The sequence below is a fragment of the Elephantulus edwardii genome, unplaced genomic scaffold (assembly GCF_000299155.1).
Source record: "Elephantulus edwardii isolate Elephantulus edwardi_28Jun2011 unplaced genomic scaffold, EleEdw1.0 scaffold00018, whole genome shotgun sequence".
In the NCBI taxonomy this organism is placed as follows: domain Eukaryota; kingdom Metazoa; phylum Chordata; class Mammalia; order Macroscelidea; family Macroscelididae; genus Elephantulus; species Elephantulus edwardii.
Window position 1 is genome coordinate 21,402,362 of NW_006399768.1, and position 16,055 is coordinate 21,418,416.

Consider the following 16,055-nt stretch of genomic DNA (forward strand, 5'->3'; position numbering starts at 1 on the left):
TTAACTGAAATATGTCAATTGGTATACCATCTATTCCTGGAGCCTTATTTTTTGCCACATCCTTCAAAGCAGCCTGAACTTCTTTCATCACCATAGGCTCTTGCTCATATGTTGTTTCATGAAATTCTTCTGTGTCTTCCAATTCCTTTCGATACAGTGACTCAGGTAGTATAGTCATGTACAAAGAACCATAGCAGAGCTCCCCTCAAAGTGGAAAAGTACCAAAATAACATTTATGTGTTATTTAGGTCATGGTCTTTGCTATCACTTGTTATGCATCAGAGAGTTAGACAGTGACTAAGGAGGATGGAAGAGAATTGATGCCTTTGAGCTGTGGTGCTGGAGAAGAGTATTGAGGGTACCATGGATTGCTAGGAAAACAAACAGATCCATTCTGGAGAGGGTTAAACCTGGCGGCTCCTTGTAGGCAAGGATTCTGAGGCTTCATCTGACATACTTTGGACATGTTGTAAAGAAGAACCAGTTCTTGGTGGAGGGACATCATGCTTGGAGGGTAGAGGGACAACGCAGGAGAGGAAGGCCCTCTATGAGGTGGATTGATTCAGTGACTGGGGTAATCGGGAGTGTCAGAGACAGTGCGATTGGCACAGGAGGCTGTTGTACATAGGGTCGCTATGAGTCGCACATGACTGGATGGCACATAACAACAACAACGACAAGGTCAACATAAGCAGGGCATTGTGGAGGAGGTAGAGCTTGAAAACTGTGAAGTACCATAAACTATTTAGCCATGTGTTAAACATATTGAAGGCAAGTGAAATTACAACTCATATCACCACCTGAGATTAAAGGTTAGCAGGACTTGCTTTCTTTGTTACACACATGTAACAAAGCTATATTGTTTTAAAGTAGTTTTCTTAACAAGCAGTTTTAGAGGAATCTAAGGCATGTTTAACAACCTGTCAATAACATTCCATGGGGAAACAATAGAGATTTGTTGTAGAAATTCAGGCATTCTCTTGGAATGATTCTAATCCCTTAAACCAAGAGCAGAGAGATAGGATATCTTACATCAGAGATCTCTATTGTTGATCTTAACTGTAGACAAAATAAAAGCTGTTTTTATTCAAATGTGAACCAGTATACAATTATACAAAACTTTGTGTGATAATGGAGGAAACTAAGAGACAATACTCTTCAAGAAACCATATTCCTGCCACTATCAAGGGGCTTTTTCACTTGTGGCTGTAATAGGTGTTATAGTTCAAGAATAGATTTAAATATAATCCCTCTGTGGATTTTTAATTTATTCACATTAATGTGCTATCTTGTAATTGTGTTTCGGCAGAAAGCAGGACATTGTGGAGGAGCTAGGGAGTGAAAACTGTGAAGTAGCATAAAATGGGCCATAACTTACTCACTGCATTTTTTTAACTTATTCACTATGAAATGGAATAGTTTGTTGAATCTGGAATTAGAATGGCATTTGTTCTAGTACATAACAGTAATTTCATTTTGGGTAAATATGTGTAGTTCTTCATTTCAGCTTTTGCACCCTAATTTGGCCTGTGCCTGGATGATGGTGCAGCTTATCGATAGATAGACACTAGGAATATGTGTATTTTCACCTCGTTTTCTCTGTTGTGCAATCAAAACTGGAAAATACTGGAAAGGAAGCACCCAGATAAACAAAAATACCTACAGGTTTTATGAATTTTAGCTCTGAGTGTTCTCACATTTTCCACAAAAGCGCTGTTTCAGAAGAGACTGAGATATAGGGAGGAAAAAATTACTTATAAGGTATGTGCAAGCCAACAAAAAGAAATTTTTTTAAAGAAAGCAGTGTCTACGCTGGAACTTTTCAAATTTAGGGAAAAAACCCCCAATATTTTGTTTTAAATAAGCAAGTGTTATTTTTTTGTTTTATCGTTTAGAGCAAAAATAGAAAAAAATGAGAGAATTTCAATGGAGGGGAAACAGAGGTAAACGAAAAATAAGATGTTTATAGTTCAGGGGAGAGGTTTGCATGAGGCAGAATGAAAGGAAAACAAGACCAAAAGTAGACCATGGTGAGTGCTCACTGGAGTCAGCTTGTCTTGGTCATACTTAGTATTCATTTTGGACAGTGGTATCAAAGACAATTTCATCCATTTGTAACGCTCTCTGAAATGTAAATAGGCTTGGTTTTGATCTCTTTCTTTATATATATCTTTTCCTTTGTTGCAAGTGAAAGTTTACACAGCAAATTAGTTTCCCGTTCAGCAATTTATACACAGTTTGTTCCATGGCATTGGTCTCTAGCTGTGCAGTGTGTCAGCACTCTCACTTCCTGCCTGCCTGCTTCCGCCCCTCCGCTTTCCCGCCCCTCTGGGCCTTCTCATTTTTTCCCTGTTTGGATTCAGTAGCACATTCCACAGGCATGTTTACTGTTTGTTTCTTAGGCCAGTCTGTTATTTGGCTGAAAGGTGACCTCTGGAGTGTCTTCCCTTCCATATTTATCTTAGGGAGGTGGCTTCAGGATTTCATCCCTTCACTATCAGTCCAGTAGATAGGGCTCTATTTATTTTTTTGTTATTTGGATTTTGTTAAAACATTTTTTTTAAGTATTAAAATATGAAATAAAGATTTGTTTCACCATTAAGTTCTAAAGATTTTGCTTTATACAAATAGAAATGATTTCTATTTCTGAAATCCACTTCAATCTATTTTGGCAGGCACTATCATGCACTCACTCACTGTCATTGATTTGGAACCAATTTAGAGCTGTAAATGGGGTTTCCAAGACTATAAATCACTTTGGAGGAGATTGCCCATCTTTCTCCTATGGAGCTGTGAGTGGATTTGAACCACTAGAAAGGCTCCACCTGGTGATTAGCAGTGCACCTCCCTATGGGTTGTGCCACTGGAGCTCCCTCTATTAAGTAGATACTTCTTGAAAGTTCTGGTATTTTTTTCTCCAAGTAAAAATTGCTTCATTAGAAAATACCAGAAAAACTGTGTTTGGCATCATCAAGGCTCCTAATATTTGGAACTAGCATTTGTATGAGTATAAAATACTCTTTCTTTTCCATATTGATGCCTTTGAATTGTGATCTTGGAGAAACTGTGTTGACTACTCCATGGACTGTCCAAAGAACAACCAAGCCTTTCTTGAAGGAAGTGCAGCCAGAGTGCTCCTTAGAGGCAAGAATTGTAAACCTGTTGTTCACAGGATCTATTGTTACGGGGTTGCTGTGAGTTGAAGTCAACTTGGTGCTACCTGACAACAACAAAGTTAATCTAGACAGTATTTATGGAAGCCATAAATTTCAGTTAATGAATTCCCTACCAAGTGTTAATATTTGGCTTTATTTCAGATTTCCTATTTAATATTTTAAATGTAATAATTTAAAGAGCCTAAAGCCCAAATCTGTCATCTTGAGAATTGTTACCCTATTATCCGTGTGGTATCTATTCTTGCAATTGAGGAGCTGAATTTGCATATACTGCCAGACCTCAAAGTCTTCTTTTGGAGGAAGTGTGCTTAGGAGCTCTCTGAGGTCCCTTCTAATAGTTTGTTGCTGTTGTTGTTATGTACCGTTGAGTCACTTAAAACTCATAGCAACCCTGTGTACAGTAGTCCTGAAATCTACTCTATCCTGTGCCATCCTTATTGTCTCTGACACACTTACCCTCATTGCCCTAGTCACTGAATCAATCTGTCTTATCAAGGGTCTTCCTCTCTTGCACTGTCCCTCTACCCTCCCAAGCATGACATTCCTTTCCAAGGGACTGACCCTTCCTTGTAGCATGGTCAAAATAATGTCAGACAAAACCTCAGAATCCTTGCCTCTAAGGAGCAGCCTGCTCTCACCCTCTCAAGGACGAATTTGTTTGTTCTCCTGGCAGTTCATGGTATAGTCAACACTCTGCTCTAGCACCATAACTCAAAGGCATCAATTCTTTTTCTAACATCCCATCATTGTCCAGCTTTCTGATTCATAGCAAGTAATTCCAAAGACTGTAGCTTAGATCAGGCACACCTTAAGTCTCCAGACTGATGATGTTGCTCTTTAGTACTCTGGAGAGGTCAATGACAGCAGACTTTTCCAATGCAATTCATGTTTTGATTACCTGGCTGCTACTACAAGAGTGTTGATTGTGGAGCCAAGCAAACTAAAGCTGTTAACAATCTCAATCTCTTCACTCTCTAACATATTGCTGCCAATTGGCCCAGTGGTGAGCATCTTTGTTTTCTTGATGTTGAGGTTCAGTCCATATTGAAAGCTGTAGTCCTTGGCCTTCTGCAGCAAGCACTTCAGGTCCTCCTCAGTTTCAGCAAGCAGGGTTATGTCATCTGCATAACGTAGGTTGTTGATGAGTTTTCCTCCAGTCTTGACGCCACATTTCTCCTTCTAGAGCCCAGCCTGCCGGATGATCTGTTCTGTACATAGATTGAAAAGGTATGAAGATAGGATATATCCCTGCCGAACACCCATCCCTATTTGAACCCAGTGTTTCCTACCTCTGTTCTGATGACTGCTTCCTGGTTCAAGTTTAGGTTTAGCATAAGAACAGTCATATGTTTTGGGATTATCATTCTCAGACTCACCCTCAGTTTGTTGTGATCCCCAAAATCAAGTGCCTTTGCAGAAGAGATGAAACAGACATTCCACTGGTACTTTCTTCTTTCAGCCAAGATGCATCTAACAATTAGATATCCCTAGTACTATGACTTCTTCTAACCCCCGCCTGCACTTCTGTTAGTTCGTTTTTGGATAATTTTCAACAGAATCTTGCTTGCATATGATATTAATGATACTGTTCAATAATTTCCACACTCTATTGGGTCACCTTTCTTTGAAATGGGAACAAACATAGATCTCTTCATTCAGTTGGCTAGGTACTTGTCCTCCAGATTTCTTTGCACAACTTGGTGAGCACATCCACGACAGTGTCTATTTGTTGAATTAGGTCATTTTGTGTGTTACAAGCTCCTGGGGCCTTGTACCTCCAAAGTATTGTGTGATGGTGTTTAACTTTTTAGTTCTACTTTATTGTCAAATGTCCTTTTGATGCAATTTGTTTACTTTCTTAGGTTCATTATGGCTCTGATTGCTTATTCAACAGTTAGAAGTATTTACTAAAATTGTACTTGGGGGAAATATGTTATTTATAAATGGCACTTATTTGGTTAAACTTTGGAAGAGTGAATAGTATGGCATTTTTTTGGAGATTACACTTTTCATATTTAAAAGAATTATGTCATTAATTATTGTAAACCAAAAGAACTCAGAACCAGCTCTCTGTGATGTAATGGATGCCATTTCTTCACTGACCAAGAATGTTAGGAAACATGTACAGGGTTGTTAGCTGGCTGGGAGGGGAAGGGTATGATTCAAACTGTAATTCATAATTTGGAAGCTTGGGTTGCTGAGGAGAGTGCTAGTGAAGGAAATGTTAAGCCACTTTTTAAAGCTAATTAATATGTAATAAGTTTGGAATATGGACAGATGTAATACTGACAGATGTTGTGTGCAAAATCTTAAATGAGCCAGAAAGCATCAGAAGAAGATGGAGGAAACAGACAGAATTACTGTTCCAAAAAAGAACTGCCTGACTCGGAACTATTTCAGAAAATACTACATGATCAAGAGCCAGTGGTACGGAAGGAAGAAGTTCAAGCTGCTAAAAGCATTGGCAAAAAATAAGGCCTCAGGAATCGATGGGATACCAGTTGACATGTTTCAAATGATAGATGCAACTGTGGATATGCTCACCAGTCAGTTTTGAAGACATTAGCCTGTGGTCGATCAACTGGAAGAGACCAATATTTTTTCTCTTTCCCAAGAAAGGTCATCCACTAGAATGTGGAAATTACCAAACTCTATCATTAATATCACATGCAAACAAAATACTGTTTTATGATCTAGAACATTACATAGTCAGGAAACTGCCAGACATTCAAGCTGGATTCAGAAGAGGTCATGGCACCAGTGAAATCATTGGTAATGACAGATGGATTCTGGTTGAGAGTGGAGAATACCAGAAGAATGCCTGTTTTGTGCTTTAATGACTATCCAAGATGTTTGGCTGTGTGGATCATAACAAATTATTGTGAACATTGAGAAGAATGGAAATCCCAGAACACTTAATTTCCTCATGTGAAACCTATACCTAGACCAGGAGTCTTTTGTGTTTACAGAGTAAAGGAACACTACATGGTTAAACATTAGGAAAGGTGTACATCAGGGTTGTATCCTTTGATCATACATTTTCAGTCTTTATGCTGAGAAAGTTATTCAAGAAGCTGGACTCTGTGGAGACAAATTGTGGCATCAGGAATGGAGGAAGACACGCCAATAACCTTCAGTAGCCAGTGACATAACTTTGCTTGCTGACAGTGAGGAGAGCTTGAAGCACTTGTTACAGAAGACCAAAGAATGCAACCTTCAATATGATTTACATCTGATTGTCAAGGAAACAAAAATTCTTACCATTGGACCAATAGGTTACATCAAAATAGATGGAGAGAAGATTGAAACTCTCAACGACTATGTCTTACTTAGATTCAGTATCAGTGCACATGATACTAGCAGTCATGAGATCAGGAGATGAATTGCACTAGTAAAGTCTGTAGTCAGGGACTTCTTCAAATTACTGAGGAGCCATGATGTTAGTTTAAGGACTAAGGTGTACCTGGTTCAGACCATGGTCTTTTCAATCAGTTTTTATGCTGCTAAAGACCTACAAAATGAATAAAGATGACAGAAGAATTATTAATGCCTTTGAACTGTATGTAATACTGGAGAACAGTGCCGAATATCCTATATTGTTGTTGTTGTTATGTGCTGTCGAGTCTCCTGCAGCTCATAGCGACCCTGTGTACAGCAGCCCTAAACCCTGCTCTATCCTGCGCCAAATCTCACTGTCTCTGACACACCCATCCCGATTACCCCAGTCACTGAATCAGTCCACCTCATAGAGGTTCTTCCTCTCCTGCGCTGTCTCTCCTCCCTGCCGAAAGAACAAGCAGATATGTCTTAAAAAATGTGTAGCCAGGGTACTTCTTGGAGACAAAGATGATAATAGAGAATAGATATTATTCCTTTAAAATGGACATCATGCTTGGAAAGGTGGAGGGATGATGAAGGAGAAGAAGATCTTAAATCAGGTGGATTGACACAGAGACTTCAGAAATGGTTTTGAGTAGTTCAGATCTTTTTCTCATAGGGTTGCTGTGAGTCATACTCTACTCGAAGGCACCTAACAACAGTAAGGTTGGGCTTTGCTGGAGGGTCGGGTATGGTTCCATTCCGACTGGACAGTACACAGTAGCAACCACTTTGCCAAGGATGATCTCCAGCTCCAGGGAGGGGCTGGCCCCTCCTGGTAACTTACCCATGGTGTGTGAGGCAGAATCTCACCATCCTTACTTCTAAAGGACCATTCAGGCTGTATTTCTTACAAGACCGATGTATTTGTTTCTCAGGCAGTCCATGAGACACATTCAGCATTATTCACCAGCACCTTAATGCAAATAAATAAATTTTTCTTTAACCTTACAAAAACCCCCCAACTAATAAGATTAGGCTCTTCAAATATAAATAGTGAAGTTACTTAAAATTCTCCAACTTTGGGTGATGTTTCAAGGACATTTGGTCAGCAGAGCTGCAGTGGGAATACATTACCTTATTTCAGAGTTCTTCATTCACTGTTAGCAAATGAACACATCCACCTTTCTGCCTTTTTCTGTTAAATGTGAACTCATTCAGCAAGGTCAGTGATTTTATTGAAATAGAATAAATACCTTTTTGTGTGTTAAAAAAGAAGAAACTAACCATACAACCTAAGTATCGTGGAATGCTAATTAGTGTAGGTAATCATTACAACTCGGGTTGCTATAATCAAGGATGCTTTCGGCAGAATATTAAATGATCCAGGAAGATGGAAAGAATATGCTGAGTCACTGTATGGAAAGGAATTGGCAGACACAGAAGAATTTAATGAAACAACATATGAGCAAGAGCCTATCATGATGTAGGAAGAAGTTCAAGCTGCTTTGAAGGAAATAGCAAAAAATAAGGCTCCAGGAATAGATGGTATACCAATTGACTTATTTCAGCTAATAGATGCTGCCCTGGACGTGCTCACCAAGTTGTGCCAAGAAATCTGGAGAACAACCACTTGGCCAGCTGACTGGAAGAGATCTATATTTGTTCCCATTCCAAAGAAGGGTGACCCAACAGAGTGTGGAAACTACAGAACAATATTGTTGATTTTACATGCAAGCAAGATTCTACTGAAGATTATCCAAAAACGACTGAAACAGCACATCAGCAGAGAACTGCCAGAAGTCCAGGCTGGGTTTAGAAGGGGTCGTGGTACTAGGGATATTGTAGCTAATGTTAGATGGATCTAAACTGAAAGCAGGGAATACCAGAGGAATGTCTATCTGTGTTTCATTGATTATGCAAAGGTGTTTGACTATAAGATTATAAGAAATTGGCTGACTCTGAGAAGAATGGGAATCCCAAAACACTTGATCGTGCTAATGTGAAACCTATACTTGGAGCAAGAGGTAGTTGTCAGGACAGAGAAGGAAATACTGCATGGTTCAAAATTGGGAAATGTGTACGCCAGGGATGTGTCCTGTCTCCATACCTTTTCAACCTGTATGCAGAGCAGATTATCCAGGAGACTGGGCTCTATGAGGAGAAATGTGGTGTCAGAATTGGTGGAAGATCTATCAACAGCCTGTGTTATGCAGATGACACAACCCTGCTTGCAGAAAGTGAGGAGGACCTGAAGAGGGTCAAAGGACTACAGCCTTCAATATGGATTGAGGCTCCAAAGATTCTCAACACTGGACCAATTGGCAACATCAGGATGGCTGGTGAAGAGATTGAGATTGTTCACAGCTTTAGTTTGCTTGGCTCCACAGTCAACACTCTTGGCACCAGCAGCCAGGAAATTAAAAGACATATTACGATGAGAAAGTCTGCTGTTAGGGACCTCTCCAAAGTACTGAAGAGCAATCGTGTCTCTCTGGAGACTAAGGTGTGTCATCCTGGAGAGGGTTGAACTGGGCTCCTCCTTGGAGGCAAGGATTCTAAGGCTTTGTCTGACATACTTTGGACATATTGTAAGGAGGGACTGGTCCTTGGAGAGGAACATCATGCTTGGGAGGATGGAAGGACTGTGCAGGAGAGGGAGGACATCTATGAGGTGGATTGATTCAGTGACTGGGGTAATCTGGATGGGTGTATTGGAGACAGTGTGATTGGCATAGGAGAGAGAAGAGTTTAGGGCTGTTGTACATTAAGTCGCTATGAGTCGCAAGTGACTCGATGCACAGAACAGCAGCAACAGTCTTTACAATCATTTATTAATATTCTGTCAAGGTATTGGCATGGGGCAAGGCACTCGTGACATTTGTGGCAGCTACAATGAGGCGACAGTGATGAGTGCTGTAGTTCCTGTAACCAGCTCGTGTATTGGCATTTCTTTCCTTCTAGAACCCTTTGCCTTCCTCAAAGTGAAGATAAAGATCAGCAAATCAGTGAGGTGTGAGTTCAGACAGCTGTGTTATCACCCAGAAATCTGAAGAGAAGAAGTCATTTTTACTTCATTCAGAAGGGTATTAGATATGGGCCAGTACGAAGTGGCTTTTGGGTAAATCTTAACTAATCATAATTAAAACAAAAAAGCATAAGCAACCACTTTGAAAGATTGATACTGGTATGTAAGAGTTGTTGTGAGGTGTTACAACGCTGACGGTAACTCATAGCTGTTCTGTGAAGAACAGGTCTGAATCTTGCCCTGTCCTGTGCCATCATCACCTTCTCCGGCATGCCCAAGCCCATTGTGGTAGTCATTGCCTTACTCGTTGCTTTTTGAGGGCCTTCAAGCCTGTGGATCTCATCTTCTGGCACTGAATCCAACAGTGGTCTCCCATTGTCCAGAGTGTTTTTGGAAGCCTGTTACTTCAGAAGTATATGGCTGGTCCTGATTCTTAGTCTTAGTCTGGAAACTCTACTGAAACTTGTCAACTGTGGGTGACTGGCTGGTATTTAAAATTCTAGAGGCATAGCAGCAACATCTAAGCTACCGCACAGTACACAAACTGAGAGACAACTGGTGGTAGTATACATCTTTCAGACCCAAATTTCTACATCTGTTTTAATAGGTAATTTAAGTTTTAAACTTTTGATTAAATGTTTACAAAGCAAATTGGTATTCCATGCAGTCATTCTTTTCTTTTCTTTTCTTTTTTTTTTACACACTAGAATTGATAAAAAAATGTCTGGAGGCCAGAGTGGATATGAACTTAATGAAGCCAAAGCCATCCTGACTGAGCTGAAATCTATCAGAAAGGCCATCAGCTCAGGAGAAAAAGAAAAACAAGATCTGATGCAGGTATGTTGTAGCACATTTTGTTTGGACAAGCTGCTACTGTCAGGAGCCCCACAAGTTCTTTCAGGCAGAAAATCTCCATCTGAGTTTAGATGACCCTTTGGCATACCAACATTTGACCCCATCAGAATATGTTGAATGAAATAAACCAACTGCCTACTTTGGAAGAGAAAAAATTTGCTCTTAAGGTTTTGATACTGCTAGGTTTGGCTGTCCTTTTGTAGAGTAGGTGATACATCATGTAATGCAGGAAAGAAGATTAAATGAACGCAGGGGTGCATCGTGATACTCATTGCAAACACCATGTGGAATCTATGTAAGCAGAGTCCCTAAACAAGTGAATTTCAACCCAGGTTGCATAAAGGGCATGCATCCTTTATCTCTAGGAAAACAGTATGCCTGTAGGAAGGGGGGCATTTTACTTGAGAAACTTGGAAATACTTTTCTGCCCTAGATAATTCTGAATTGCTAGCAAGGGGAGCTCTGGTGACAAAGTGCATTATATCTTATACTGGTAACAAGAAAATCAGTGACTCAAATTCACTACCTGCTCTGAAGAGAAAGATAGGCAATTTCTTCCTGTAAAGATTTACAGTCTCAGAAGCCCATTGGTGGGTTACTATCAGTCAGAGTTGACTCTTCAGCAGTGGAGCTAGGATGGGGCATGTTCTCTAAGCAGAGGGTCACTCTTCGGATCACTTTAGGACATCATAGTAGATCCGCTAGTTATACCTGTACAGTTCTCTACCCTTCAGTCTTACACAGTGCTGGATTATACAATGCTAGATGTCCCAGCCCGTGCATAGCAAGAAAATAAAACCAACCAAAAATCCCAGCCATTTAGTGACCAATATTATGCCTTTTAAAATTTATACATACCAGATAAAACTACATTTCCCCCTTTTTAACATTATTGGGGTGTTTTGGAGGATGTATCTCTTCTTAGTCATCCTTTCTCTTCATCCCATGATTATTGCACACTCCAGGAATTCTTTGTATTTTACACATTTGAAGTTCTTTGTGTGGTTGAATATGATTACCATCCACATTTCTGGGGAAAGTTCTACCACTAAGAATGTGATGATGCTTACATTCTTAATAGAATCTCCATATTTAAGAACCATAGTCATCAACTATTTCATGTCCATTTTCAAAATGCTAGTGGGATATTCTTGAACTTTGCAAGAAGAGATCTAACTAACAACAAATATTTAATGACTTTGTGCCAGGCACTTTTATTTCTTGCATATAAGTAAGTCAGCAATGCGAAAGTCAGATGTTCTTATTGTTCTTGGTGTACATATAGAAAATTATAGCACAGAGTAGTTGAGTGACTTGCTTCAAGTTACCCAGCTGACAGGACTAGGACTCAAATATAGATAGATACTTGCAATCCAGAAATTTTGTTTTAATGGACACACACAAGGACAGTAGTGCTGCATATCAAGTCAGTAATTTCTGAAATGCTTATACTAAATCCTTAAAAAAAATTAAAGAAAACCAGCTTAAAGGTACTTAAATAAGTTTGCTTTGTAACCTTACAGTTTAGCAATTTTAAGTTGCCTTTTATTCTTTTGTATGAACTTTGAATTTATATATAAGGCAGATTAAATTATAAAGAAGATTCCTTTTAAATCACTGAAGTATATGGAACGATTAATTGGTAGATACAGATCGATAATAGAGCTGAAAGACATTTGGTATCTTACATGACTTTCAGATGCCTTTGACTAAACCCATAGTTAGAAATATATTTTATATCCAAATCCATTAACCTACAAATGTCTGAATCTATTTTAAATTTTTTATATATACCTGTAGAATTTAATTATACACATACATGTATAATTAAAATAAATTTCACCAAAAAGATACCTCCTTTTAATAAATAAGTGATGTGGTTACTTTTAATAAATAAGTGATGTGGTTTTATTTTCTAGGCTTCTGTAGTTCATTCAGAAGCGTATCAGTCATAATTTAGTGTGTTGTCACCAAAAATAGATTTGAAAACACTGATGTAGTCTAGCCATTTCACTTTACAGATAAGAAGATAGAAAAAAGCTTGCCCAAGGTGACTGAAAGTTTCTTTGTTCTTTTCTACAACTTGTATTTGCTATGACCATTTTTTAATACCATTAAAAACTAGTTTTATCCCTTGTAGTGTACATTTTGTATAAAAAAGCCCTCTGAAAGAAAATAAAATCACATTAAAGATAACTGTCACATCTCTTGCATTTGAAATTCCTTATGAGAATTTAGAAATCAGGTTTTAACCCTAGAGTTTTAACCTTAAAGATAACAGTTAACATGTTCTTTATCGTTATCACTTGTGTTAATGTGAGGTTTTTGTTTTTAGCAGTTTAGAAAATATTTTCTTTGTTCGTGCTTATACTGACGAAGATCATTCCTGTGAAGAACTCAGTTTATGAAACATGGGTAAATGCAAACAGTTGACAAACTAGCTTTTGACTGTTTGCTTTAGCAAACCATGCTTCTCATCACAGACAGTGCTGTGCAGTAAAACAAAGACTGGTTCATCATGAGGGAGACTGTGCCACCCACCTCCTTGACTTTAGAGCCAAAGTTTCCTCATCTCTAACTTTAATGTGGGCAAAGCAGGGTGCTGTTTAGCTATAAAATGGTATCATTGTTAGCCAACTCCTAAGCAGGAAAGTTTGCTATATGTAATATCAGATCACATATGTAGGTGTTTCAAGTTTCCATGATGTTTATTGCACAGAGTCAATGATTTCTATTAAAATAGTGTCCTTCTTAATGAAATTTTAAAAATGAAAAATGTGTGTATTAATTACAAAGAAACCTTTGTTCACGAGGAAGTGCATTCTTGAGAAAAGGTAACATAACCATTTAATAGAATATCACATGCTTCCAAAGTCACATGTGTGAGGGCAAAATTATATTCTATTCTTGTTTTCCCTACCCTTCAATAATTTAAAGTGACAAATGTCAATTTAAAGGAATTGTTGTATTTTCTGTTGAAATGATCACTTTGAGTGAGGTACCGGTTACCCTAATTAGATGTTAAGCTTTATGAAATCTTTTGTTTCTCCCGCACAGAGCCTTGCTAAGCTCCAGGAGCGGTTTCATTTGGATCAGAGCATTGGCAGATCTGAACCAGACTTGCGATCCAGCCCTGTGACCTCTCATTTATCTCTCTCCAGACAGACCCTTGATGCTGGGTCACAAACGAGCATTTCCGGAGATGTAAGTTAGATCAGGTGGGAGGGCTGGCCTCAGTGCTGTCCTTGACGACCCTTAATTACAGTAAAAATGGAAAGCAGAGCAGAAGGTAGACGTGTGCTTTGAATTTCTGTTGTGTGCACTCAGCGTTTCATACTTCTCAGACTGACTTTAGAAATTATAGCCTTATCTTTTCTGTCTAGGTACTAAGCATATCAGAATTTCTCCATATGAATAGCTTTGTTCAAACTCAGAGTGTATTTATTCAAAAATACTATTAAAGACTAGAGACACAAGAAATCTAACTTACAGCTTCTTTCAAATAAACATTAAGGCTAAAGAGAAACATTTTTTATTATTATTAATGAGAATTCATGTTTTCCTTCATCTTCAGTTTAATACATTAAAACATTTATGATTTATACAGAACATTAAAAAATCCTTCAGGTGAGTTAGGTACTGTTAGCTCTCTTGTGTTCTCCCTTTTGGGAAGTCATTAACTACTATGTACTTTTTAGTCAGTTCACATTTAGTTTTGTATTCTCGTATGCTTCTTTGAAATACGTGCTTTGAAGTTAAAGTTAGATAGAGATCAACAGTAGTGTTTACCTATTTGAAAAATTAAACCTTGAAGTTATTTAGTTTATATTTTTTCTGCAGTTATAAAAGCTAAATGATGGAAATTTTGGCTCATAAGCAGGAAAGAAATTAGTTCCAGTTCATAAATTTTATTGACCTGCACACTCTTCATAAACTCTTAGATACTAGAAACGTTTACCTGATATTTTTAATCTTGAAGTTAATGTGTAGAAAAAGTGTTAAGGACTTCAGTGTTTGAGGCAACAGACAAGCTTGAATTAAAAAGGAATGTTCGCTCCTACTGAGACAACAAAGTTAGTGTCTTTTAAAACTGGTGTTCCCAGTTTCAGTATTGTCTACTTTAGCTTTTCAATTACTTGCTCTTCCTAGAAACAAAAGCAGTTTACTTCATTCATTAGCAGAGTTAATTGACTTTTTCTCTCTGTTTTTTACTAGATTGGAGTGAGAAGCAGATCAAATTTAGCTGAAAAGGTCAGGCTAAGCCTACAGTATGAAGAAGCCAAAAGAAGGTAATGATTTGGGGAGCTGATAAGTTCAGTGGTTTGTGGGCTCCTTCCAGAGCTTATCTTTACTTCAATAGTGACATCTGCTGGACACTCTGTGGGAGCCTGTTTAGTGCTCTCACCGACTTAACCTTTTTCACTTACTTGCTTTATGGAGTCTTTTAAAAGAAAGTAGTTTCTTCTGTTTTGTTTGTGTTAGGTTGCCCTCCCCCCCTCCCATCTCACAAAGCTGAGGAACTGAGAGAATTATGAGAAGTTGTATGGGAATGAAACCATTCTCATGCTTTCTGGGGGATTCTAAGAGACTTTGTGCTTACACCACACTTAACAATTAAAAGTAAGACGATTGCTTTGTCAGGTGGACACATGATACAGTGGCTCAGTTACACAGCCTAATTGCTATTGAGTTCCAAGGTTAACATCTTAAAGTGTATTCCTTTACTTTAAAGTGAAGAATAACTGCTAATGGACCTCACGGTGCTGAAGTGTCTCCTCCAGTTTACTTATTTCATAAAGAACGAAGAGAGATTTCTGTCTTTTACTTTATAAACTCTTACTAATCCCTGTAGTGTTTTTCTTTCCTTTAGTCTCTAAGATTGAGAATTCACACTATCTGTATATACCACTGTTAGGGACTGTTGAGTCGCCTATGACTGTGAACAACAGATCTGAATTCTGTCCTATCCTGTGCCATCCTCAGCATCTCTGACATACTTGAACCCATTGCTGCAGTCACTGTCAGTCAATCTTGTTGAAGGTCTTCCGCTCCTTCTCTGACCCGCCACCTTTCCAAGCATGATGTCCACCTCCAAGATATAGCCTCCCCTAGCAACATGCCCAAAATGTGTGAGTCAAAGCTTTGTCATCCTGTCTGTAAGAAGCACTCTGGCTGTACTTCCTACTGGATAGACTCTAATTGTTTTTATAATACACAGGTCTTTATTATTTTGAAGAAGGGGTCATACAGATACATTTGATGTTGTTGTTGTTGTTGTGTGCCGTTGAGTTCTTTTTTATTATCAATGCTGTTGATTTACTACTTAGTAAACATTAAGAAAATTACATCGTCACTTTGCAGAAAGTGAGAATGCACTATGTTTCTTCTTAAAAGAGAAGCCCATCAAAATTACCTACATCATTGTGTCGCACCATACACTCACTCATTTACCTACTAACCTTGAATTGAAACTAGCTCATACTGAGCCTCCAGAAGCTTTCAGAGGCTGGAAATCACATTGGAGGAAGTTTCCATCTTTCTCCCTCGGAGTCACTAGTAAGTTCAGACTATCAGAGAGGGCCTGCCTGAGGGTTAGCAGCACAGCTCCCCACGGCCTGCACTATCAGAGCTCCTTTTCCCATCCCAAGGATGACAAATTTATTATCAATAATAAATAA

The 16,055-nt window shown here is 38.6% G+C and overlaps 1 protein-coding gene across 1 annotated transcript in view; it reads left to right on the forward strand.

Moving 5' to 3' along the window:
* WWC2 (WW and C2 domain containing 2) overlaps positions 1-16,055 on the forward strand; it is a 295,272-nt gene that overhangs the window by 220,406 nt on the left and 58,811 nt on the right. Inside the window, exons 6-8 of the mRNA XM_006882228.1 lie at positions 10,230-10,359; positions 13,435-13,581; positions 14,593-14,666. Coding sequence (XP_006882290.1) covers positions 10,230-10,359; positions 13,435-13,581; positions 14,593-14,666 — 351 coding nt within the window. The remainder of the gene's footprint in view (positions 1-10,229; positions 10,360-13,434; positions 13,582-14,592; positions 14,667-16,055) is intronic.